The 24104-nt window shown below is 38.1% G+C and overlaps 1 protein-coding gene across 4 annotated transcripts; it reads left to right on the plus strand.

The window, feature by feature from the left end:
- Positions 1 to 3219: 3219 nt before the first annotated feature.
- On the plus strand, positions 3220 to 23742 carry LOC133876993 (putative clathrin assembly protein At2g01600). 4 transcript variants are annotated; one of them, XM_062315227.1, is made up of 16 exons: positions 3220 to 3577; positions 3679 to 3748; positions 3840 to 3937; positions 16769 to 16907; positions 17066 to 17193; positions 19436 to 19531; positions 19665 to 19715; positions 20350 to 20415; positions 20509 to 20574; positions 20743 to 20823; positions 20932 to 21012; positions 21260 to 21433; positions 21554 to 21632; positions 21731 to 21852; positions 22674 to 23188; positions 23302 to 23742. In XM_062315227.1, exons 1-15 carry the CDS (start codon positions 3488 to 3490, stop codon positions 23040 to 23042), a joined length of 1710 nt encoding a protein of 569 aa, XP_062171211.1. In that variant the 5' UTR covers positions 3220 to 3487; the 3' UTR covers positions 23043 to 23188; positions 23302 to 23742. The 4 variants fall into 4 exon arrangements, with proteins under 4 accessions (XP_062171211.1, XP_062171225.1, XP_062171218.1 ...); XM_062315241.1 differs by having other exon boundaries at positions 22674 to 23070; XM_062315248.1 differs by having other exon boundaries at positions 3221 to 3577; positions 19439 to 19531.
- Positions 23743 to 24104: the final 362 nt, after the last annotated feature.

The following is a 24104-nucleotide window of genomic DNA, read 5'->3' on the forward strand; positions in this document are numbered from 1 at the left end:
GTTTTTTATTTTTTTTCAATTTTGCCCCCCAAATTCTAAATGCTAGCTTCTCCCCTTAGAGTTGGTATGGACAACGTATTAATGATGCAAAAATTGTGCTAAATAGTCTTCATTCATGATTTGTAGGGCACAACAAAAGAGAAGCAAATTTTGTGCGCACCTCATCATCTAGCGAAGGCACCCCATTAATCAATTCTTAGAACAAGTCTGGGTGAAAGATTATCTTGTATTCATTAAAAATATTGTAATTGCAGAGCAATCTGCTCCATTATGATTTAATAAAACATCATGAGCTTTGCTTAAAAAAGAAAAGAAAAGAAAAATCCATACCCAGAATGGTATGGTGTCAATGTTTTGGACCAAACTAATAATTAGATGGGGTCTTCCACTTTCTTCCTTGTTAAGCAAGAATGAAAAGAGAAGGGGATCTATAATCATTTAGGGTTCCATATCAAATTTCTTTGTCTTGTACGTGCCATCTATGACGGGAATGGAAATCATTTCCTTGCCTAGACATGCCTTTCTTTTCTTTTAAACTCTATGAATTACTTTCTAAGTAGTAATGATTTCCGGGGACAATTTGTTAAGAATGCTGATCTCAAATGTAATTCTATTGCATAAATGGCACCTACACAATTTGTTGTAATAGACAAGTAGCTATATGTTCTCGATAAGTATCTCCTCAAATTTTCTGTCTGAATTTGAGAGAATCTGGGTAGATGATTGTGAGAGAACATCTATAGAGCTCATCTGATCAAATAAAATTTGGGTTTTCCAACTACTTATCATGTTAGGTGGGTCTCATAAGTGATCTCTCATAATTACCTGTTCGAATTCTCTCAAATTCGGGCAGATAATTTAAGGGGATCTTGATCCGTAGGTTCTTTGTTCTAGATTGTTTTTCTGTAGTCAGTGTATTTTACCCCTTCTTGGGGTCTTTGCTTCTGGTTCTTTTACTAGAGAGTTTTGTATCTGAATTGAGTTTTGTTCTATAAAATTTTAATTCATCTAAAAAAAAAAAGAGATTTTCGGGACAGTAGTGGAGGTTCTTTTTCTTTTAGTTCTTCTCCTTTTTTAAGCTTAATGTGTGTGTGTGTGTGTATATATATATATATATATATATATATATATATATATATATATATATATATATATATATATTCCTCAAGCTCTAGTTGTGATTAGGGTTAGCAATTTTTTACGCAACCAACGAATTCGATATAAATTCAATATGAAATTAAATGGTTAGGGTTGAGTAATCTGATTCGTTTAATTAAATGGGTCGGATTATAGTTGACCTATATAGTCTTATACACATGCTGAGACTCGACCCAAACCCTATACACGACATAGTGACAGAAATTTTTTGACATGACAAGTGAATTCGACATGAACCCAATACAAAATTAGAGGGTTAGAGTTTGAGGGTTTGACATTTTTAATTAAATGAGTCGGTTAGGGTTGACCTACATAATTTTATACTCATACTTCGACAAAATCTAAACTCGACACGTGAACACGAATTACCACTTTTTAATTGACATCCAATACTATATGCTTATTCGCTCAATTGAAACACTTTGTAACTTTTTTGGTTACTTCTTGAGCAATTCATTAATTTTTTTTTTTTTAAAAGTGCTAATTTAAAGACTAATTTTTATGATTATATAATTAAATTGTATGATATTCTTATAATTATGTACTAAATAAGAACTTCGAAAAAAAAAATAAAAAATTAATACCTTGGGAACGTAGACATGAGAATTTAAACCTGCCCACAAGCAAAAACGAAAAACGAAAAAAGAAAAAAGGAAAAGAAAATTAGGAATCCAAGTTAAATTTTGATTTATTATAATTATTTTTTAATTGCTGTGTTGGAAAGGTTCCAAAAGCGAGCTTGTAGACTATACCCTTTATTCCTTAAAACACGTGGCACATCAACTAAAACACGTGAAATGTAGGGTCCTCGTACCATCTTTTATGACTCAAACAATTAATTCCTCCAAGATTTGTAAACTGCCATCGCATTTTAACTAAGCCGCAAAATTACAATATACCACTTCAACTCCAAACACATTTTTACTCTTTTGCCAAAAAGGACTAAACCCCCCAAATTTCACATTATTCATGACTTCGTACATGCCCCCCTATCAATACCATTCATCACTAAGGGCATTTTGGGTAACAATTTTTTTATTATTATTTTTCAAAAAAATGTTTGGGTTGTTTGTTAGAATTTAAATTCTACTTAAATTTCATTCTTTTTTTTTTTTTTTTTTTTTTTTTTCAGATTTTCTAAACTATCTAAATATATTTTCAAAAAACATGTTTTTTTTTTTTTTTTTCTTCCGGTATTCACAATTTTAAATATAATACAAAATAATAGAATATAATATAAAAAAAGCGTACACCCAAACGAGCTCTAAATTTTTTTAATAAATATTTTTTAAAAAAAGAAAATAGAGATATTTTAAAAATTTTGAAAAAATTTAACGGAAAAAAATCTTAACGGATGAGTGAAATAAAAAAAAGGGTAAAAAATAAATACACTAAATTAAAAGTTTTTTAAAGTTTAGAAAAGCGACAATTCAAAAGATTTAAGTGAAATTTTTAAATATTTTTTTTGAAGAAAAAAAAAGAAAAAAATTACAAGGATTTAAGCATGGCTCAAGATTTAACATAATTTGAAAAAAATACACACTTGGATTTTTGAATTTTTTTTAATATGCATTTTTTTAAAAAAAAAACAGTGGCATTTTCGAAATTTTAAAAGGATTTAATAGAAAATCCTAACCAATGAGTGAAATAGAAAAAAAAAAAAAAAAAACTAAATTGAGAGTTTTTTAAAGTTTATAAAAAAAAGAAAAAAAAAGATAAATACACTAAATTGAGAGTTTTTAAAGCTTAAAAAAATAATTACAAAAACAACAACAATTCCAAATTATATGTAAAATTTTCTTTTTTTTTTTATTCTTCTTCTTAATCAACAATTATTTTGGATGTCAGCATAATGACGTAATGAAATAGTTGTGAAATATTTATTTATAATGACACTAATTTGTAGGGAGAAACCGAAAACTGAAAAGTATTATTACACCTAAATATTTCATTTGTTAACCACCGTCTTGAAGTCAAATGCTGGCACCGAAAGAGGGCCGTAAATAAAAAAAAAAAAAAAAACAACAACAACGAAAAAGAAAAAGCCAGTTGACGTATGATCGGAATATGCGTTCCCTGCCAACCATCACAAAAAGAAAGAGAAAAGAAAATAGGAAAAACAGAGAGAAACGAATAGCAACAACTTCCCCATCACCCCCCTTCGCTGGCTTTTCCGTTGATCGATTCCCCTCTCTCTCTCTCTCTCACTCTCTCAACCATTCCACCCCCCACACAGAGATAGAGAGAGAGAGAGATAAAAGCAAGGAGTGGAAACCACGTAAGCCGATTCTTGTAGAGAGAGAGAGAGAGAGAGATCTGAGCGGGAAAAATGGGGACGCTACAGACATGGAGGAAAGCCTATGGCGCCCTCAAAGACACCACCAAAGTCGGCCTCGCCCATGTCAACAGCGATTACGCGGTTTTCCTCTCTCTTCCCCCTATTTTTAATGGGTTCCATTCTTTCTTTCTTTTTTTTTCCTTTTCAATTTGTATATTAAAATCGGTTTCTCCTAAAATTAGGATTTGGATGTGGCCATAGTCAAGGCTACGAACCACGTCGAATGCCCGCCCAAAGAGAGACACCTCAAAAGTGAGTAATCCCTCTCACAGATCTTCTGCTCTTTTCTTCCATTTCGACTACAAATATGTGTGATTTCTTTTCTTTTTCGCTCATGTTGCAGAGATTCTGATTGCCACGTCAGCGATTCGGCCTCGCGCCGACGTTGCTTACTGCATTCATGCGCTTTCCCGGCGATTGGCCAAGACGCGTAACTGGACGGCATGTCTTTCTGGATTTTACTGTTTATGGTTTTCGATTGCTATGCCAAATTGATTCGTGTTTGCGATTTTATGGATAATGTGTGTGATAAGTTTGTTGGTGATTGTGTCAACATGGCTTTTCCTTTTCGCATCTAAATTACTTGGAAACTATATTTATGTATTCCAATCCTGTCTCATTTACTTATCTTGTTGGAAATGTAAAAATAGTAGGCACAATTTTCCTACTTCTATCCAATGCATTGTGGATAATGTTTTGGGTGGAGTTAGTTCTTTTGGTTCGGTTCCCACTTCTAAACCAGAAATATAATTACCAAATTTCCTAAAACATGGAGCTTTAAATATTGAAATATTCTGCTGTACTTTACTAACTTTGGGATGAAATTGGCCTTGAGGGCTCAATTCACGCTTGGTTTGAACTTAAAAACTCCATTCATTTCATATGAATAAACAACTGATAGAACTAGTTTTTGCCTGTTTATTTTTCAAATTCTCTTTGATGGGGCTTCCACTAAAAAGGTTATTGCTGCATTGTGACTTTTACTTGCTCTGTGTTCTATGTAATCTGCCCATCGGAAGATGCTAATGGCATGAGAGGGTGGCCTGTTGCCCATTGATGTGTATAAATTATTAGGGCCTTGTAACTCATTGTCAAGTTTTAAACTTCATTTATGCTCTAACTAGAATCACCGGAGGTGACCTGATTGTGCTGTTGTATAACGGTATTTGTTTGCCAACATGTAGCTATGTTTGCCAAGATTGTGTTCTGATCATTTTCCTATTCTTCTTGATTGTGGTGGCATTCATTGGGGTTCCAGACTGTTCAAGTTTGAGAATGTGTGGTTGAAGGCTAAAGGGTTTGTGGATAGGGTGCGACTTTGGTGGGAGTCTTACCATTTTCAAGGCTCTCCTAGCTTCATCTTCACTCAAAAGCTTAAGGCTTTAAAGAATGATCTCAAGAGATGGAATGAACAAGAGTTTAGTAATGTGGAGTATCGCAAAAAAATGCATTTGGAAGAATTGTGCGCTCTTGATAGGTTGGAGGAACAACGTGGCTTAGCTCCCGAAGAAAAGGTGAGGAAATGTGTGGCCATCAGAGATCTGGAGAATTCTATTATGCAGGAGGAGATCAGTTGGAGACAGAAGTCTAGGGTTCATTGGCTTAAAGAGGGTGATAAATGCACTAAATTTTTTTATCGGGTTGCCAACTCGAATAGGAGGTCCAATTCCATGGAGTCGCTCTCAGTCAATGGCTCTATTTCTTCTGATCAGTAGGTTATTAGGGATCATGTTGCTCATTTTTATGAGTTTCTTTTTGCAGAACCTTACAGTTGGCCTAAGTTGGATAACCTTGCTTTCGACTCTTTTGGATGCGGTTGAGGCCTCTTCCTCAAAACTTCCTTTTGAGGAAAGGGAGGTCTTAGAGGTGGTTAAAGGCTTGAATTGTGATAAGGCTCCAGGTCTTGATGGGTTCTCTCTAGCGTTCTTCCAAGACTGTTGGGATGTGATTAAGATAGATCTCATGGGGTTTTTCTAGGACTTTCATACTCATAGCAAGTTTGTCAAAAGCATTAATGCCACTTTTATTGCTCTAATTCTGAAAAAGCATGGGGCTGTGGATCTTAAAGATTTTCGGCCTATTAATCTTGTTAGTGCCGTTTACAAGATCATTGCAAAAGTTCTTGCAAATAGACTTAGAAGGGTTGTGGAGAAGATTATCTCGAATCCTCAAAATGCTTTTGTGAAAGGTAGACAAATTCTTAATTCAGTTCTTATAGCAAATGAGTGTTTGGATAGTCGTATCAAATCAGGTGATCCAGTGTTGCTTTACAAGTTGGATATTGAGAAGGCATATGATCATGTTTGCTGGGAATTTTTACTATATATGTTGAGAAGATGGGGTTTTGGGGAGAGATGGTGTTCTTGGATAGCGCATTGTATCTCTTCGGTGCATTTCTCTGTGTTGGTGAATGGCATCCCTTCTGGTTTTTTTAGCAGCTCTCGTGGGTTTAGACAGTGTGATCCTTTGTCACCTCTCTCGTTTGTCATTGTGATGGAGGCCCTAAGTAAGTTGTTCACTGTTACCGTTCAAAGGGGCTTCTTATTAGGATTCTTTGTGGGTTCTGGTAGCAACGAGGTGATTAACATTTCTCATCTGTTGTTCGCAGACGATACTTTAGTCTTTTGTGTGGTTAATCCTGATCATCTTCATTACCTACGTGTGTTATTCTTGTGCTTTGAAGCTGTTTCAGGTTTAAAGATTAATTTGGCTAAGTTAGTTCTAGTTCTTGTGGGTTATGTGGATAATATGGATGAATTGGCTCGCATTTTGGGATGTGGAGTTTCCTCTTTACCTTTAAAGTATCTCGGTCTTCCGTTGGGGGACCCTTTTAAGACTAAGTCCATTTGGGATGATGTAGTTGGTAAGATTGAGAGGCGGCTGGCTAGCCGGAAGCAGCTATATCTAAGGGTGGTAGAGTTACCCTTATAAAGAGCACTCTTTCCAATCTTCCTATGTACTTTCTTTCTCTTTTCCCTATTCCCTCCTGTGTGGCTAATCGTAGGTGAAGAATTCAAATATCACCTGGTTAGTTGGTCCAAGATTTGCTCCCCTATTTCAGAAGGTGGTTTAGGCATCTGGAATTTGAGGATCTTTAATAAGGCTATTTTAGGGAAGTGGTTGTGGCGTTATGCACATGAGAGAGAGGCTTGGTGGAAATCTGTTGTGAATGCAAACTACGGTTCTTTGGCTGGTTGGTGTTCCTTAGACCCCCCTGTGTCTCACAGAGTGGGACTTTGAAAGAACATTAGGAAGGGGTGAAAATTTGTTTTGTAGCCATACCAGACTTATTTTGGGAAATGGGTCCAGTATCAGATTTTGGGCTGATGTGTGGTGTGGAGGGATGCCCCTCAAGGAAGCTTTTCCAGTTTTGTATGACATAGCTCGTGACAAGGATGCGCTCGTTGCAGCTCATTTGGGGTTGGAGAATGGGTCTTATCAGTGGGATGTTAGCTTGTTTTGAGCGGCCCACGACTGGGAGGTGGACGTCTTGGCTTCCTTGTTTACCTTATTGTAGTCCACCAGAGTGGATTGTGAAGGGGAAGACCAGCTTTGATGGTCTCCTTCTCACAAAGGGAAATTTGATGTTAGATCATTCTATAGGGCACTTGCTTGCAAAGAGGCACTTCACTTCCCCTGGAAAAGCTTTTGGTGGACCAAGGTTCCCTTGAAAGTGGCTTTATTCGCTTGGGTGGCAGCGCTAGGGAAGATCTTTACCTTGGACAATCTCAGAAAGAGGTGTATCATTGTGATTGATAGATGTATATGCAAAATGAATGGGGAGTCTGTGGATCACCTTCTTCTCCATTGCGAGGTCGTACGCGCCAAGCTTCAGTTGCTTCAGTTTGTCTTGGGTTATGCCTCTTCGGGTGGTAGATTTATTCGCTTACTGATGGATGGGTGGTTGCTCTCGGAGTGCGGTTGTGTGGAAGATGGTTCCTTATTGCCTTTTGTGGTGCTTGTGGAAGGAACGTAACGGTAGACAGTTTGAGGACAAAGAAAGAACCATTGAGAAGCTCATTTCCTTTTTCTTTTATTCTTTGTACTCTTGGAAGGCTGCGTTCCTCGCCCCTTTAGTGCTTAGTTTTAATGTTTTCCTTGTTTTGTTTTCTTCTTCTTTTTAGGCGCCTATCTTGTATATTCCCTGTATACTTGATTGTACTTTGCGTTTTTTAATGATATTACTCTTACTTATCAAAAAGAAAAAGAAAAAAAAAAAGCCCATTCATGTTGACTTTGGAGCTTATTTGGTTGTTTGGGTGGCTTTAGTAACTTTTGGGATATTCAAATAAATCATAGTAATTTGGATGAGCATGTTGCAGAGTGGATGGAGTAATAACAGTCTATATTGGGTGTGGTTTTTTTTTTTTTTTTTTTTTTTTTTTTTTTTTAATTTTATTTTATTGTAGTAGTATAATGGAACTAATCTATTAGGCTGTAAAACCGTGCTCTATAGATGAGCTTTCATTGAATATATATAGGAGTATTACAATAGATAAACATAAACAAGGACTTCTATACATAATTGATCTAGGACTTCTTTAGCTCTCAAATAACTAGAATACAATTTATCTAAGAACTCTCTCTTCAGATTAGGACTCCGGATAGGATTAGAACTCTACTCAATAGTCTTTGGATTATGTAGTGCCGCACAAGACTCATAAGCGGATTTGGAGTCTTGAGTTGTAGTTGTTATTGGAGTTGTGTTAATACCCTCCTTTAAGATCAACGGGGGAGATCGCACGTTGAGCTTGTAACAAAAGTGAAGAAACTTGGTAGAAACTAGTGGCTGTGTAAGGACATCTGCAATCTGATCCAAAGTAGGAACAAAACGAACAACCAAAGATTTATCAGCCACACGGTCACGGACAAAGTGGAAATCAATTTCCACATGTTTCGTGTGAGCATGAAAAACTGGATTATCCGACATGTAAGTGGCTCCAATATTGTCACACCAAAGAGTTGGAGTTGAGTGAGTGATTCCAAGTTCTTGAAGAAGTGCACGAATCCAAAGTAGTTCGGTTGTAGTATTGGCAACAGCTTTATATTCAGCCTCAGTGGATGATCTTGAAACAGTCGGTTGTTTGCGTGAGCTCCAAGAAATTAAATTGGAACCGAGATAAACACAGTAGGCACTTGTAGAGCGACGATCATCGGGACATCTAGCCCAGTCTGCATCGGAATATGCCTGTAAAGTATTAGAAGAGTTGTGATGAAGAAGGAGACCATGAGAAACCGTATGTTTCAAGTATCGAAGAATTCGTTTAACCGCTTGCCAATGAGGTTTGAGAGGCCGATGCATGAATTGGCACACACAGTTGATTGCGTAACTGAGATCTGGCCGAGTGAGAGAGATATACTGTAAGGATCCAACTGTACTACGGTAGAGTGATGGATCTTCCATTGGATCACCTGTAAAAGCCAAGAGAGCTGATGAAGAAGCCATTGGAGAGGTGATCGGTTTTGCTTCATGCATGTTTGTTTTCTTCAAGAGGTCCATGATATAACGATGTTGTGAAAGTAGAAGACCCGAATTGAGCTTGATCACTTCCACACCGAGAAAATAATGAAGATCGCCCATGTCTTTGATAGCAAAATCTGCACTAAGAAGCTGTAAAAGTTCGGTAATGGCTGCTTGATCTGACGCAGTGATGATGATATCATCAACATAGATAAGAAGATACATAGTAAGAGTCTTGGTGCGGTAAATAAAAAGAGAAGTGTCAGCTTTAGAACCCACAAAACCGAGTTGAAGGAGCTTGTCACTAAGTCTTGAAAACCAGGCTCTTGGAGCCTGTTTGAGGCCATAGATGGCCTTTTGAAGCTTGCAAACATGTTTAGAGAAGGTAGGGTGAACAAAACCTGGTGGTTGCACCATATAAACATCTTCAGAAAGGAGCCCATGGAGAAAAGCATTCTAAATATCAATCTGTTTCATGGACCAGCCAGCAGAATAAGCAAGAGATAGGACTGTCCGGATCGTGGTAGGCTTCACTACTGGGTTGTAGGTTTCTCCATAATCCACCCCGGCCTGTTGATGAAAACCCTTTGCAACAAGACGAGTTTTATGTCTTTCAATGGAACCATCAACCTTTCTTTTAAGCTTAAACACCCACTTGCATCCTGCAATGTTTTGAGAAGGATGAGGAGGAACAAGTGACCAGGTTTGATTTTGAAGAAGTGCATTGAACTCAGTTTGCATAGCTTGGCGCCATTCTGGAATAGGGGCAGCATTGGAGTAGCAGGTTGGTTCAATATTGGCAGGAGAAGCTGCTGCCACTAAAGCATGAGGAGCTGGATACCGAATTCTACCATCTGTGAGTTGCCGTGGTTGCACAATGTTGTTCATTGACCTAGTTCTCATAGAATGTACTCGAGCAGGAGGTTGATCTGCATAGGAAGTGGAACAAGGCATACTGGAAACTGCTGGAGAGTTATTGGAAAGATCAGGGAAGGGCCGGGAGGGAGAAGAAGATAAAATAGAAGGAGAGTCCGGGGGACATATAGTGGTAGAAGGACGAGGAAACAATGATGGAGGAAGCACAACAGGAAGGGAGACACTGGAGGATGCAGGAAGAGGAGAGCCCTTGGAAAAGGGGAACCGGTCTTCATGAAAGATGACATCTCTAGAGATGTACATCCGGTCAGATTCTAGATGGAGACATTTATAACCTTTGTGATGTTGGCTATACCCGAGAAAAACACACTCCTTTGAGCGAGGAGAAAATTTGTGAGAATTATAGGGACGAAGATTTGGATAGCAAGCACACCCGAAGATTTTGAGGAAAGTGTAGTTGGGTGTTGTATGGAAAAGTTTTTTAAAGGGAGATTGATGTTGTAACACTGAAGTTGGCATGCGATTTATGAGATAGCATGATGTAAGACAAGCTTCATCCCAGAATTTTTGAGGAAGATGACTGTCAGCGATCAATGCCAATGTGGTATCAATAAGATGTCTGTGTTTACGTTCAACACATCCTTGTTGTTGATGTGTATGAGGACAAGAGAGACGATGAGTAATACCAACAGATTGAAAATATGTATGAAGGTTACGATACTCACCACCCTAGTCAGATTGAACACTTATAATTTTATGATTAAGGAGACGTTCAACCGTGACTTGAAATTGAAGAAAGGTGGACATGACATCAGATTTTGCTTGAATAGGGAAAACCCATGTATATCTACTGAAAACATCAATGAACGAAACATAATATCGATTTCCATTAACTGAAATAGTTGGGGATGGTCCCCATTCATTAGAATGAATTAATTGTAAGGGCTTACAAACTTTAGAAATAGAGGGATAAAATGGCAATTGATGTCCCTTTGCTTGAGCACAAGCTGAGCAAAAAGGATTGGCCTTATTGGAAATAACAGGTAGCTTAAACTGAAACAAGACACGATGGACAATGCGAAAAGCGGGACGACCTAAGCGCTTGTGCCAGGAGACCCGAAGTGGTGCGTTCACCAACAAGAGCTTGATTTATTGACGACGACGAACTAGAGGGAGACGGAAGCAACTGATAGAGGCCATCTTTAAGGTGCCCGTGATGAAGGAGGAGCCCGGTTTTTTTGTCCTTGATCAAAAAATAAGAAGCGTGAAATTCAAAGAAAACGGAATTGTCAAGGGCAAACTTTCTAACAGACAGAAGATTTTTACAAATAGAGGGGACATGAGGTATTTGCTGTAAGATGAACTTACGACGAGACAAAGGAAGAGAAGCAGTACCAGTATGAGAAATATTCAAACCTGTTCCATCCCCTATGCGGATTTGGTCCTGGCCGTGATACTCCTCTTGAGCTAAGTTGAGATTCTAAAGATGGCCGGTGAGATGGTGAGTTGCATCGGTGTCAGGATACCACAGTTCTTCAGCTGGCAAGATGGGTGTGGAGTAATAACCTTGGGGATTGGACGGCTGGTACGGCTCGGGTGGTTGAGACGACTCGGGTTGGTCCTGTCGGTAGTAGCAACGGACGGCTGTATGTCCGGGCTTGCCACAAATTTGGCAGATAGGTCGAGAAGAGGCTGCATCCGTGGAGAAATAGGAACTGCGTCCTCTGTTGTGGAAAGATCCACGTCCCCGGTTGTAGGGATGACCGTCGCAACCACGGAAACCTCGACCACGAAAGTTGGACGTGCGGGTGGTGATGTTCGCAGTAGGTGGGTGAACATCAATGCTCGGGATTTGTTGTTCCAGTCGCATCTCGTGAGCAAGTAGGTGGCCGTAAAGTTCATCAACGTACAATAGGTCGACTCTGGTTGTGACCGAAGTCACAAAAGGATTGTATTCGGAGCCGAGTCCTTTGAGAAGAAAAGAAACACACTCAAAATCGTTGAGAGGCTGTCTGGCGGCAGCAAGAGTATCACTGAGCGTCTTTATAGTCTGAAAATACTCGGTGATCGAGTTGGTGCCCTTCTTGACCGTTGCGAGCTGGAAGTAAATTTGCATGACCCGAGCACGGGCCTGAGAAGCGAACATGGTGAGTAGCGTGTTCCAGAGAGAGGAAGCCGAGGGAGAGCCAACTGCATGGACGACATAGGGCTCGGACAGTGTAGAAATTAAAATACTAAGGATCATCTGATCCCGTTGATTCCAGGCGAGGAAGTCTGGGTTGACGACGGTGGCCGGTGCTCCAGCAGCAGTGCTTGGATTTGGAATCGTCTGGGCAGGCGGTAGAGAAGAACCATCAAGGAAGCCATAAGCATCTTGGCCTTTGATATACGCAAGAATCTGAGTTCGCTAGGCCATGAAGTTACATTTGGTAAGTTTGATGCTGAGGTTATGGTTCATATTTGGGACTGAAAAGATAACAGAGGGCTGGACGGGTGGTGGGGGATGCTGTGAAGCATGAGAAGTTGCCGATGTGGCAGAGGATTCGGAGTCGGAGTCGGAAGCCATGGATCACGACGTTAGTCGGTGATTTGGCTCTGATACCATAATGGAACTAATGTATTAGGCTGTAAAACCGTGCTCTATAGATGAGCTTTCATTGAATATATATAGGAGTATTACAATAGATAAACATAAACAAGGACTCCTATACATAATTGATCTAGGACTTCTTTAGCTCTCAAATAACTAGAATACAATTTATCTTAGAACTCTCTCTTCAGATTAGGACTCCGGATAGGATTAGAACTCTACTCAATAGTCTTTGGATTATGTAGTGCCGCACAAGACTCATAAGCGGATTTGGAGTCTTGAGTAGTTGTTATTGGAGTTGTGTTAATATAGTAGTAGTAGTAGTAGTAGTAGTTTGAAAGCTCTTAATGTTTGGTCTCTTTTGGGTCTAACTGTCCTCGGTCTCTTTTGGGTCTAACCCTCATTTACAAGGCTTAGAATGAATAAATGCTATGAATTGCTCATGATCTCAGTGTGATTTGATATATGGAAATGGATATGGTTGAGTTAAAATATAATTGGTTTTTAGATATTTCTTCAAGCTTGATCTGGGTTATCAACTTCTAGCTTCAGCCTGTTTCTAAAAATGTAGCCTGGCTGGGTTAAGTTTTTCTGGTGGTGCAAATAACTGGTTTAAGCACAGCTAAAATTTGATCTCAATCTAAGAGTCGTTGGACCTTATCCAAGTCATTGAAGTGGACAGTGTGCTGATTTTGGGCTTAGCTGAATTTTGATTTTATATGGGCTTTAATCGGTTTTGAGTACGGACTGGCCACTAGAAAAACACCTAGGAAAGATAAACTTCAGACAACCAACCACAAAGAAGCTAGAAAGATTGAATTTATTTCTTAACCTTAAGGTGGGTAGATTGCTGTCTTAGAGCATTTGTAGTGAAGTCGTCAAACAGACGGAATCACCAAAATCAGACGATTTTGCTCAAAATGTCGTCCGCAACAAGCTCTCTACTGCTACAGTAGATTTGCGGATTGTCTAAATCACTCGTTTGATGAGACAAGGGCAAATCGATCGTCTCTTATTATTTTGCAATTTTTTATCCCATTTTCGCGGGCGAAGGTCGTTGATAGTCATCCTCCACCGGTCGTCGATCTTTCATTTTCGCCGGTCGTCGAGGAAAAGCCGACTGCCATGGAAAGCTAGTCCAGGTGGATCTAGAAGCAGAGAAGCGGGCTGTCGAGTGTCCACCGGTGGATCTAGAAGGCGGTCGTCGAAGAAGCCGGTTCCGGTTGATCCAGAAGCGGAGAAGCCGGCCGTCGAGCGTCCATCGGTGGATCTAGAAGCCGTTTGTCGAAGAAGCCGGCCGTCGAGCCTCCACCGGTTGTAGAAGAAGCCGATCGTCGAAGGCTGGGTTCGGTGGAAGTTTGGATCTAGAAGGGTCTTTGGTTGGTTTTTTTTTTTTTTTTTTTTGATTCAGTCTTTGGTTGGTTGGTTGAAAGGGTAATAAAAAATAGTATTTGTTTTGAAGTAGAGAATATTTGAAGAGCTTGGTATTTAGAGCATTTGAAAATTGGGTAGCTAAAATAACAAAAGTGATATTTTTCGTCAAAATTTGCTGAAATTTTGATGAGTTCGTTACAAATGCTCTTATGAGTTTTGGGTGTCTCTTTGAAATATTTTGGCATCCAAAGTAGCTTTGTTCTTATGTTGGCTTTTTAGACCACTCACTGTCTATTGCCGATTAGAGCGCGTTCTTCAAATGAATAATTATCACCAAATTTTGAACTATGTCTATTTTGAAAAATTTGTTTTGGACCCCAAGTTCTGAAAACAATTTTGATTATCAACCAAGATAATAAATAAGACGAACACCACATATATCAATGCCAAAATCAAAGCATGCATAAAAAAAAAAAAAAAAAATTCACAGAGATTTTGGTAACGAAGGGGAAACTTTTAAAGAACTCTTCAAAATAAAAACCACTTCGAGGGTCAGTTAACCCTAAATTGGAGATCGGTGATTGATGTGAAGTATGGGAGTGAGGGGAGGATGGTGTTCTTTACCGGCGGCGGGGTCTTATGGTGCGAGTGTATGGAAGTATATTCGAAGGGGGTGGGATACTTTTGCTAAGTATGTGCGACTGGAGGTGGGAGATGGGTATAATGTTCGTTTTTTGCATGATCCATGGTGTGGAGAAAGGCCTCTCAAGCTATGTTATCCAGTTTTGTACACTCTTGCTCGTTTTCCAGATGCTTGGGCGGTTGATAATTTGTCTGTGGTAGATGGAGTTGCTCATTGGAATGTTGTCATTACGCTGTATGCTCATGATTGGGAGGTGGAAATGGTTCTTTCCTTTTATGAGCAGCTATATTCTACTCAGATTTGGCATGGAGAGGTTGATAGGTTGGTGTTGAATCTTTCTAAGAGGAGCTTTGAAGTGAAGACTTTCTATGGAGCCTTAGCTTGTCAAAATGCGGCATTAGGAAAGATTTTGACACGTGACAACTTGTGTAGGCGTTATATAGTGGTGGTAGAGTGGTTTTGTATGTGTAAGAAGAATGGGGAATCCATTGATAACCTCCTACTTCATTGTGGCGTGGCACGAGTTTAATATGTTATATGTTTGGGTCTTGGCGCATAGCCCAAGTCGTATTATATTTGCTGAGTTTTTAAATTCATGTTCTTTAGTTTCCTCTGATTAGGAGCATTTTTGTATACTTCCTGTGCACTAGAGTTGCGCCCCTCTGCACTTTTTATTGAATTTTATTACTTATAAAAAAAAAGGTATCTACTATAGAAGACTTGTGTTACAACTAGTCACCTTACAAAACCTTTGTTAACTTTGAATCTGCTTGCAACCCCAGCAAATGACTGGTTCACCTCTCATTGTAGTGGCTCCAAAACCTTTGACCTTTTTCTATAGGAATCACCTTAACAAACCTTATTCGCTACAAACTAGAAGTCTGGTGGCTGAAGGTTTTCTGCAAGAGAGGTTTTACAAAATAGGCTCAACATGTCTTTTTTCTCTCTAAGGTTTTCTGAATAGTAGCATGTCTCTCTCTCTGAAAGTCGTGCCTCAAGGCTTATATAGGTAGGGTGAAACCGGGGTTTTAAAAGGTAAGTCAGCTATTGTAAAAACAGCCTGTCACAAGTTCGTTCAATCGAGCCTCTGTATCAGATTTTCAAACTTTGATTGACAGTCTTTTTTGACCTATTAAACATCAGAATTGGAAAAATTCTATGAAATACAAAGTTGTAGCCCTTTAAATCGGCTTTCCAATGCCACCAAGCTTGCCTTCATTTGATAACGGATCAAAAGATACGACCGTTCTAGTCCGAATAGGTTTGTGTTGGACATCATTAATAAACTTGAATTTTTCATGTCTTGAACCAACCTTTACACTGACTTAACCCTTAACTCAACACTAAACATTACAACTTAGATACCATGTTTTTGACACATGAATTTGACAACACAAGTGTTAAACCTAACAAATTTAATCCAAATTTGATGAATCTCTAGTTCTCTAGTAGCGTGAACTTCTTTTAGGGAAGGTGTTTGGGCTGTATGGTTGCAAGTTGTGGGTTGTAATGTCAAAGGGTTATGAAAAGAGATATGTAAAGTAGTAGCTCTTTTTGGGTAGCGGTCAATCCATGCTGTTTTGGTTGATGTTTACTGTGGTCTAGTCCCTTTTTTTGTTTTTTATGCCGACTCTTTTGAGTTTTTGTAAACATGTCAGCTCTTTTCAAAGAAGTTTGCTCTTCTTTCTTTCTTTTTTTTTTTTTTTTACCCAGTGAAGTATTTTGCACTCTTAAATGACAAATGTTATGATCTATCATTCTTAGCCAGGGTTGTTTTATGCCAAATAGACTTGGAATAACCTGCTGCTATTTTGCCTTCATCTTCTTCCGCATATCCAACATTGTCCCAATGGCATGGCTTCTGCATGTATGAAAAGTTTTGGCTCTCCTTAGATTTACTTAGCATACGTCCGGGTATTTCAAAGATTTGTTGCAAGGCAAAGGACTAAAAGCTGGTATATTTAAGGGTTAAAGCATAACATGTAAACAAGGATAGTGAGAGTCATTAATAGTGGTTAATGGTTTTTTGCCCCATTATATTATTGTTAAATAAAAAGGGTTTCTTCTGTTCATTCATTTGAAATATGGAACTTGGACTCTTTTTTTGGCGTAAGATAATATATCATGGTTTTCTATCTGTGGGTACACTTTCATGTCTTGTGGTGTCTTGTCTCTAAGTTGTATAATTCTCTTTTAAAATCTTCGAGTTCAAATCTTTGACACTCAACAATACGTGATATTTGATGGCTTGCTTTTCTCATTATCTTGTTCATTATTTTCCTATGGATAAAGATGCTTATATTACTCTCATTTCTTCTTGCTCAACAGGTGGCATTGAAAACATTGATAGTCATCCATAGGTTATTGAGGGAGGGTGATCCTACTTTCAGAGAAGAACTTCTGAATTACTCACAGCGAACACGCATTCTCCAGCTTTCTAACTTCAAGGACGATTCAAGTCCAATTGGTTAGTTTCTGCACGCTCATCTCTTTGATTCTCTTTCTTTTGGTTGTTAATGCTAGCTCTAAATGTACGTGAACTTTCGCCATATTAGATCTCCATTTAATAGTAATTCAGTTCTTCCAAATTCAGTCCAATTCAGTTTTTTTTTTTTTTTTTTTCAGCTTGGGATTGCTCTGGCTGGGTACGTACTTATGCATTGTTTTTGGAGGAACGACTTGAATGTTTCAGGGTTATTAAGTATGATATTGAAGCTGAACGTCTACCAAGACCTTCCCAAGGGCAGGAAAAGGTATTTGACCAAATTAATGAGTATTTTCTTTGCTAAGATGAGGAATTTGCAAGTAAATACAAGCTGTATTAATGATATTGCTTGCCTTGAAAGAACAAATGAATCACGCGTTTTTCAAAGCATTACTATTCCTGAGTGCGGGTTCGGTGATTTATGCCATGTCGGATGAGCAAGATATGTGGAAGATGTTTGGGGGGGGGGGGGGGGGGCTTGCCGCCTCATTCCCTTTACCTATGCCATGATGCTCATGGGCAGCTTATCTCTAATTGGATTTCCTTTGACAACTAGGAATTAAGGCATGTGCATCACAACCAAGATCCTTATACTCTTCATTGTATCCTTATCGCTCTCCTCAATAATATTCCCGATCATTTGTCCCTTCTACTGTTAGACCCTGGCACTGTCTAGGAGTAGAGAAGAGAGCACCTTCAACCGACAAAGTACTTATTTCCTACTCTTCCTGCTTGGCCAAGATGTGTTAAACGGAACCTTCTTAAAAAATGTCTCTAAAGGTGGATAATGGGACTACTGGTCTGCTGCTTTGACCTTTTCTTTTTCCAACTACTGTGACGAAAGAAAGCAAAGAAACTCAGCTTTTGCAGGTCCCATTGCAGTCATCTCAAGAAAGGCGAAACCAGAGTATTTCATTGTAAGACTTTAGGAGACTTTCTTTTTCATCCCGTTTCCTTTCCGGTACAAGCACCTCAAAATTTACTTTCACAGCTATACCAATTGACGCATCTTTACTTTCATTTGTACAATTGTGTTCTTCCTCTTCAAATTCGGGTTTATCGTCAAGTAGGTAAAGTAGGCATACGAACCACTTTTGCTTTGCCTTAGACTCTATTGGAATAAAGCAAAGGAGGCGGAATGGAGAAAGGAAAGGGACAAGGGCGGTCTTGCTTGGCACGAAAGCTGCGCAATCAAGGGTGAAAGTGGGAAAAAGACGACGAAACCCTTTTTTCTTTCTTTGTCAGCTGACTTGAAAGGTGCTCTCAGTGTACCGCATACGAACCCAAACATTAGACCAATTGACATGAGCTTCTATCAACTTCACAGTTTTATCTTTAGTGCTATACTTGCTTTCCTTCTATTAATTAGTAAATGGGTGAGCGCGATGTAAGAATATGATTTTGGGTTTGGAAAAACCAACTCTGGAAATTAGTATCGTTATATATATATATATATGTGTGTGTGTGTGTGTGTGTGGCCATTTGCTTAAGACTTAAAAAAAAAAAATTGTTCATTTGCTTAAAGATTTGATTCTATTAATTTCTCCTATTTCAATTTGTTTGAAGGTTCAATGAGGTTCAATGATATGATCCTCTGATTGGGGAAGCAAAATAGAGGACACCTTACCCCAATAAAAAGCCTTCTACCACCATTGAAATTTAATTCTTGCTCATAGTATAAAACAGGCCTGCCATGCTTACTTTTTTATTTTTATTTTTATTTTTTTATGTATCTCTTTGTTAACATCCTTTTCAAATAAAATAATCTGAATTTAAAAAAGAGTGGGGGCATCAGTGGCCACTGGCCAGCTTGCTCAGTGGGTAATATTATATTGGCCACTCTAGCTTAAGGTGAAGGTGCACATTACGGAAATAATTGAAGCTTAGCAAGCCATACTACTGGAATAGTTTCAGTAGCAGTTGTGAATTCATAAAAAAATGTATTGAGCCAAGCACAAACCTCTTAAGGCTCAGGTCGAGTTTGAGCCTTCAGTATGTATCAATTCAAAGTTGAGCAGTTAATGTTCGACTCAGTTTGGTACATAGTACCCCTAGTTGTTTCAACACTGTAAAGCAGTTGTTTTGTATACGTTGCCTCTAAGGATTATGTTCAATTGACGGTTATACTCTGTACATTTGGATGCCAACCAGAAGTGCTATTATTAGTATATTGAAAATCTTTCTTTACATTTTACCTTGCCTTTTATTTTTCAATCAAAATTTTAAATCTAAAAGATAAAGGTACATTTGTATTATCTCTTAAAGTATTATTTAAAAGCACTTGATAACTCATTTCATGAAATCATTTATGCTGTCACTTTTTATTTTATTTTGTTCTTTTATTTTCAAAACTATTGGTGACCATAGATGGTTTTTTATGGATGAAGTTGAGATTCTTTCTAGACTGTAGTCTCTTGCTGGTAGGGAGTTATGACTGGTAACGTTGATGACTATGTTTCTATCGACCTTTGATGTATATGTTTTCTCTCTCTTTTTTTTTTTTTTGCTAGCAGGGTTACAGCAAAACCAGGGATTTGGACAGTGAAGAACTGTTGGAGCAACTGCCAGCTTTTCAGAAGCTGCTGTCTCGTCTTATTGGTTGCAGGGTACTTTTATGACCTGTGGATGTTCTGTTTTCATATTTTTAATACAATTTTGTTCTGGATGTTTCTTAATTATCCCCCTATCATATATTAATATTTAGGGATAAAGAATATAACTTATTTTCTGCTTTTACAGCCAGAAGGAGCAGCTTTTGGTAATTATGTTATCCAATATGCCCTGGCTCTGGTATGTGTAGTACTTCTGTTTCCTGTAATTAATTACTTGTATGATTTGAGTTTACAAATAGTTCTATTTCCTTTTCTTGAATATTTCAAAGAATGAAAGGTTAGATTATTTTGAGATGTCAAAAGAATTTCCGTATAAAGCATGTATAAGTTGTACAACAATATGCTCACGAAACAAGAAGTGTCAATAAGTTGACTGCCATTTCATTATGAAGAGTTCACTGAATGTCATTTTGCATGACCACTGAAAATGATTCAGCAGTTCCGTAAGTTTTGGTTAATTGTACATTTGTTAAAATGATTTAGCAGTTCTTGCACCTTTTTTTTTGTTTGTTTTTTTTATTATTTCATTTAAGGATTCTCTCTCTTGGTTTCTTTTTGTTTCTTTTTTTTTTTTTTTTTTTTTTTTGGGGGGGGGGGGGGGGGGGGGGGGGGGGGGGGGGGGGGTGGTGTTGGTTTGGAGCATCAGTGTAAGAAATTGGTATGAACTTAAGGGAAACGAAAGCTGACACCTACTTTTTCACTTCCTGTCCTTTTGCCCTCCCCTCTCCAGATCAAAATCATATAAAATGTTTAGTACTTAAAGATATTTATTCCAATTTGTTCTTGATCTTCTTCATATCTGCAAATTGTAGGTACTGAAAGAGAGTTTTAAAATATACTGCGCTATTAATGATGGGATCATCAACCTTGTTGACAAGGTGAATTGATTTTATCATTTAACCAAGAGTTACAACAAAATATTATTTGTTCTTTATATTTTCTGTGCTGTCAATAATCTGATCTTGTCGCAGTTTTTTGAGATGCCGAGGCATGAAGCTTTTAAAGCCCTTGACGTCTATAAACGAGCTGGCCAGCAGGTGATGTTATGCATTGACTTTTCAAAATTCGATTCCAAGCCTAATATTCTTGACTGATTGCTATTTTGTGGTCTATGGTTTCTTTTTCATACTCTAATTACGAAAAATCTAAGGTCTTACAGTTATGTTTTATGGTGTTTCACTTAACAAACATTGATTTTGCTGCAGGCCACAAGCCTTTCTGACTTCTATGAAGTTTGCAAAGGATTGGAACTTGCTAGGAATTTCCAGTTTCCTGTTCTTAGAGAGGTATTGACGCTGTTATAGTGGTTTAGTATTTTAGTTGATTTTAGGCTATTTACCTCACAGCCCTTTAATTTTTATCCACCTAATTAAGTACTATGTTTACCTTTCCAGCCTCCACAATCCTTTCTTACAACCATGGAAGAGTATATAAGAGAGGCACCCCGAATGGTTATTGTTCCAAGTGAGCCAATGGTGAGTGCATTTTTTATTTTTTATTTTATTTTTGTTGTGACGGTCAATAATATATATCTGTTTCTAAATAAAATCCAGTTTATATTATTAATTAGTTTATTCGTTTATTAAATTTGTTTTTAGTACCTGTCTCTGTTTTGTTTCCTTTGGATCTTCTTAAGTGTTTTATTGACACTTATCAACCTTGAGATGGAACATTGCTAGTAGAAAACGTGCTACAGAACTAATATGTAGTCAATTTGGACAGCTTCAATTGACATACAGAGCAGAAGAAGGTCCCTCTGAAGAATCAAAAATATCCGGTGATGAAGCTGAGGCACCAGATTCTGATAATGCTGATGTGGCTAAAGTTGAGATTACTCCTACTACTACTACTACTACTACTATTCCTCAAAACAACCTGGAAACTGGTGATCTACTGGTAAATATGTTCTGAGTTTCATTAACTCGGTTATGTTTTTGCAGAGTTCATTCAATTTCTTAACTCTTAACACCCCCCCCCCCCCTCTCTCTCTCTCTCTCCTTTTTTCTGATACTTCAGGGATTGGATTATAACACTGCTGATGCATCGGCAATTGAGGACAGAAATGCTTTGGCTCTAGCCATAGTTCCATCAGATGGTCACTTTTTATTGCATCTTTTGTTGCTTTCTAGTTATGCTACTTAACAATTTTCTGTGGTCTTTTGTTTAACTACCAGCTGTTATTCATATTAGCAGGTGCTGCCCCAACATTCGATTCTAATGCCTTTCAAGCAAAAGATTTTGATGCTAATGGATGGGAGCTTGCCCTGGTCACCACCCCAAGTGGCAACATTTCATCAGTTAACGACAGGCAATTGGTAGGCCCTTATTGTCCCCCCCCTTGTAATGGTTCTGCATATTTTTGTGGTCATTCTAATGATTTACAAAGTACTGAAGTAGTGGTTTTTTGCATTTGTTGATTAGCTGTCATAAGAATATGGACATGCATATTTGTTGTATGACTATATTGGCTGAAATATGTCTGCTTTTTGTTTAGAATGAACAGCACATATTGGAAAGTAAGATTTGTTATCTGCCTTTTTATGTCTGCCTAATGTGCTGCCTTCTAGGGTTTTGTTTTTAATGATGTGTGGACTTGGGATGCTGTGTTCTGACATGTATCTGGGGTTGGTTTTGAGAATTGGACATGGCTTAAGAATTTAGATTCTAGTATATGGTTTTTATTTGCCTATTTGGAATCATATGACACTGGACATATATGTTAGTTGTGTTTTAGTGAGGATTTAAAAGAATATAAGTTGATGAATGAAAGTGCTTGCACATACGGTATGATAGACCTCTCTTATATTCCTAAATTTTCAAGAGGTAGCTTTTGCATAAGGGTCCACTTGTTTTGCGTAATGAAAATGCATTTTTAACAAAAAGATGTTTTGGAAGTAAGATAAATTGTGAAATAATTTCAATTGTTGGTGGATGCTTCAATTTTATGCATCTGACACCGAATTTTTTGGGACAAGTTCTGTTGATTTTGGTTTCTGTTCCATTGTCATTTGTCAGATTTAATTTGCAGTAATAAATGCAACTTCCCCAAGTTAGAAATTAGGAATGTTGTCAAAATCATGGGAGATGTATATGCCTCTTACATAATGCTTAAACTGTCTCATTCTGCCAATGTCAGGCTGGTGGATTGGACTCGCTCATTCTGAACAGTTTGTACGATGAAGGAGCATACAGAGCCTCGCAGCAGCCTGTTTATGGAGCACCGGCCCCAAATCCATTTGAGGTGCATGATCCATTTGCAATGTCAAATAGTGTTGCTCCACATTCTGCAGTTCAGATGTCAGCAATGGCTCAACAGCAGGCAAATCCCTTTGGTCCGTACCAACCTACCTTCCACCACCAGCAGCAACAGCAGCCGCCGCAACAACAACATATGATGATGTCCCCAACTAATCCTTTTGGTGATGCAGCATTTGGTGCATTTCCTGTGAATCCCGTTGCTCACCCGCAAACTAACAATCCATTTGGAAGCACTGGCCTACTGTAAAGACAATGCTTGCACATCGAGAAAAAATGTAATTTAGTCAGTGAAGTTGGTTTGTGTATTTGGAAATGAGTGCAAGAGTCTTGGTATGGTATTTGAGCCACGGGGAGAGGGTTTTTGGCATGGAGATATATGTTTGGGGTATAAAAGTGAGTGAGTGAATAGTAAAATATGTAATAACTAGTTGATGCGATTGAGATTTTTACCCAGTAATTTGGAAATATTTTAATTCTCTTTCTCAATTTTTTTTTTTTTTTACCAGGAGTCAGAGATGGGGATATCCATGAACTGAGCGACTTCCTTCTCCTGACTTCTGGGCCAAAGGTTTGTTTGCATTCTTTTGATGCTTGTCTCGTGATGTGTATGTATGTATGTATATCAGTTTTTAGCATTACATGATTAGAAGAAAAATTCTCTGTATTAATGAAACACATCTTGTTTCAAAGATATCCCTTTAGGGGAGAGAGCGAGGGAGGGAGCTAAAAGAAGCAATTTTTTTTTATATTATTATTTTATTTTATTTTTCCTAATGTTTGTGGCTTGTGAAAGTTTACTTTGTATTGCCTGCCAATGCTTTATTATATGCCTTTTTGAAAACTATAGAAGTGGCAAAAAATCTCTAATTTTGTTGCAGAGAAATGCTATCCATACTCCCCAAAGTGTTCACTATATGGTGTAGCAGTGAAATTACCGTTGAATGTTACATGTATGTTCATTTGTTATTTTATTTAATAGTAAATGTTACTGCACATCAGTCAGCCAGGGAATAAATACTTAAAAGTATGTGTAACACTTCTCTTTGTTAAGAACGGACAAGTAGGCCCCAGCATAAGCGTTGCGTGGGGATCCAAATATGTAGGTTGCCTCGGTGTTGGTTTTCCTATGCAGTGGCCCACTCCCACTCCGCTCAATCAATTGCCATAAATTGTGCCTTAGGATTCACGAAAATGAAAGAAAAAAAATGAAAAGAAAAAAGAAAGATAATGCAAAGCTTAAAAGTAAAAAAGACGATGGCATCCCAATGAAGGTAGTTGAATTTACAAAGAGCGAATAATATAATAGAGA

The sequence above is a fragment of the Alnus glutinosa genome, chromosome 1 (genome assembly GCF_958979055.1).
Source record: "Alnus glutinosa chromosome 1, dhAlnGlut1.1, whole genome shotgun sequence".
NCBI classification, from domain to species: domain Eukaryota; kingdom Viridiplantae; phylum Streptophyta; class Magnoliopsida; order Fagales; family Betulaceae; genus Alnus; species Alnus glutinosa.

Coding starts and splice junctions, on each gene's coding strand:
- LOC133876993 (XM_062315227.1), top strand. CDS start 3,488: ATGGGGACGCTACAGACATGGAGGAAAGCCTATGGCGCCCTCAAAGAC. Junction 3,578..3,678: donor ATGTCAACAGCGATTACGCG/GTTTTCCTCTCT, acceptor TCCTAAAATTAG/GATTTGGATGTGGCCATAGT. Junction 20,824..20,931: donor AGTTTCCTGTTCTTAGAGAG/GTATTGACGCTG, acceptor TTACCTTTCCAG/CCTCCACAATCCTTTCTTAC.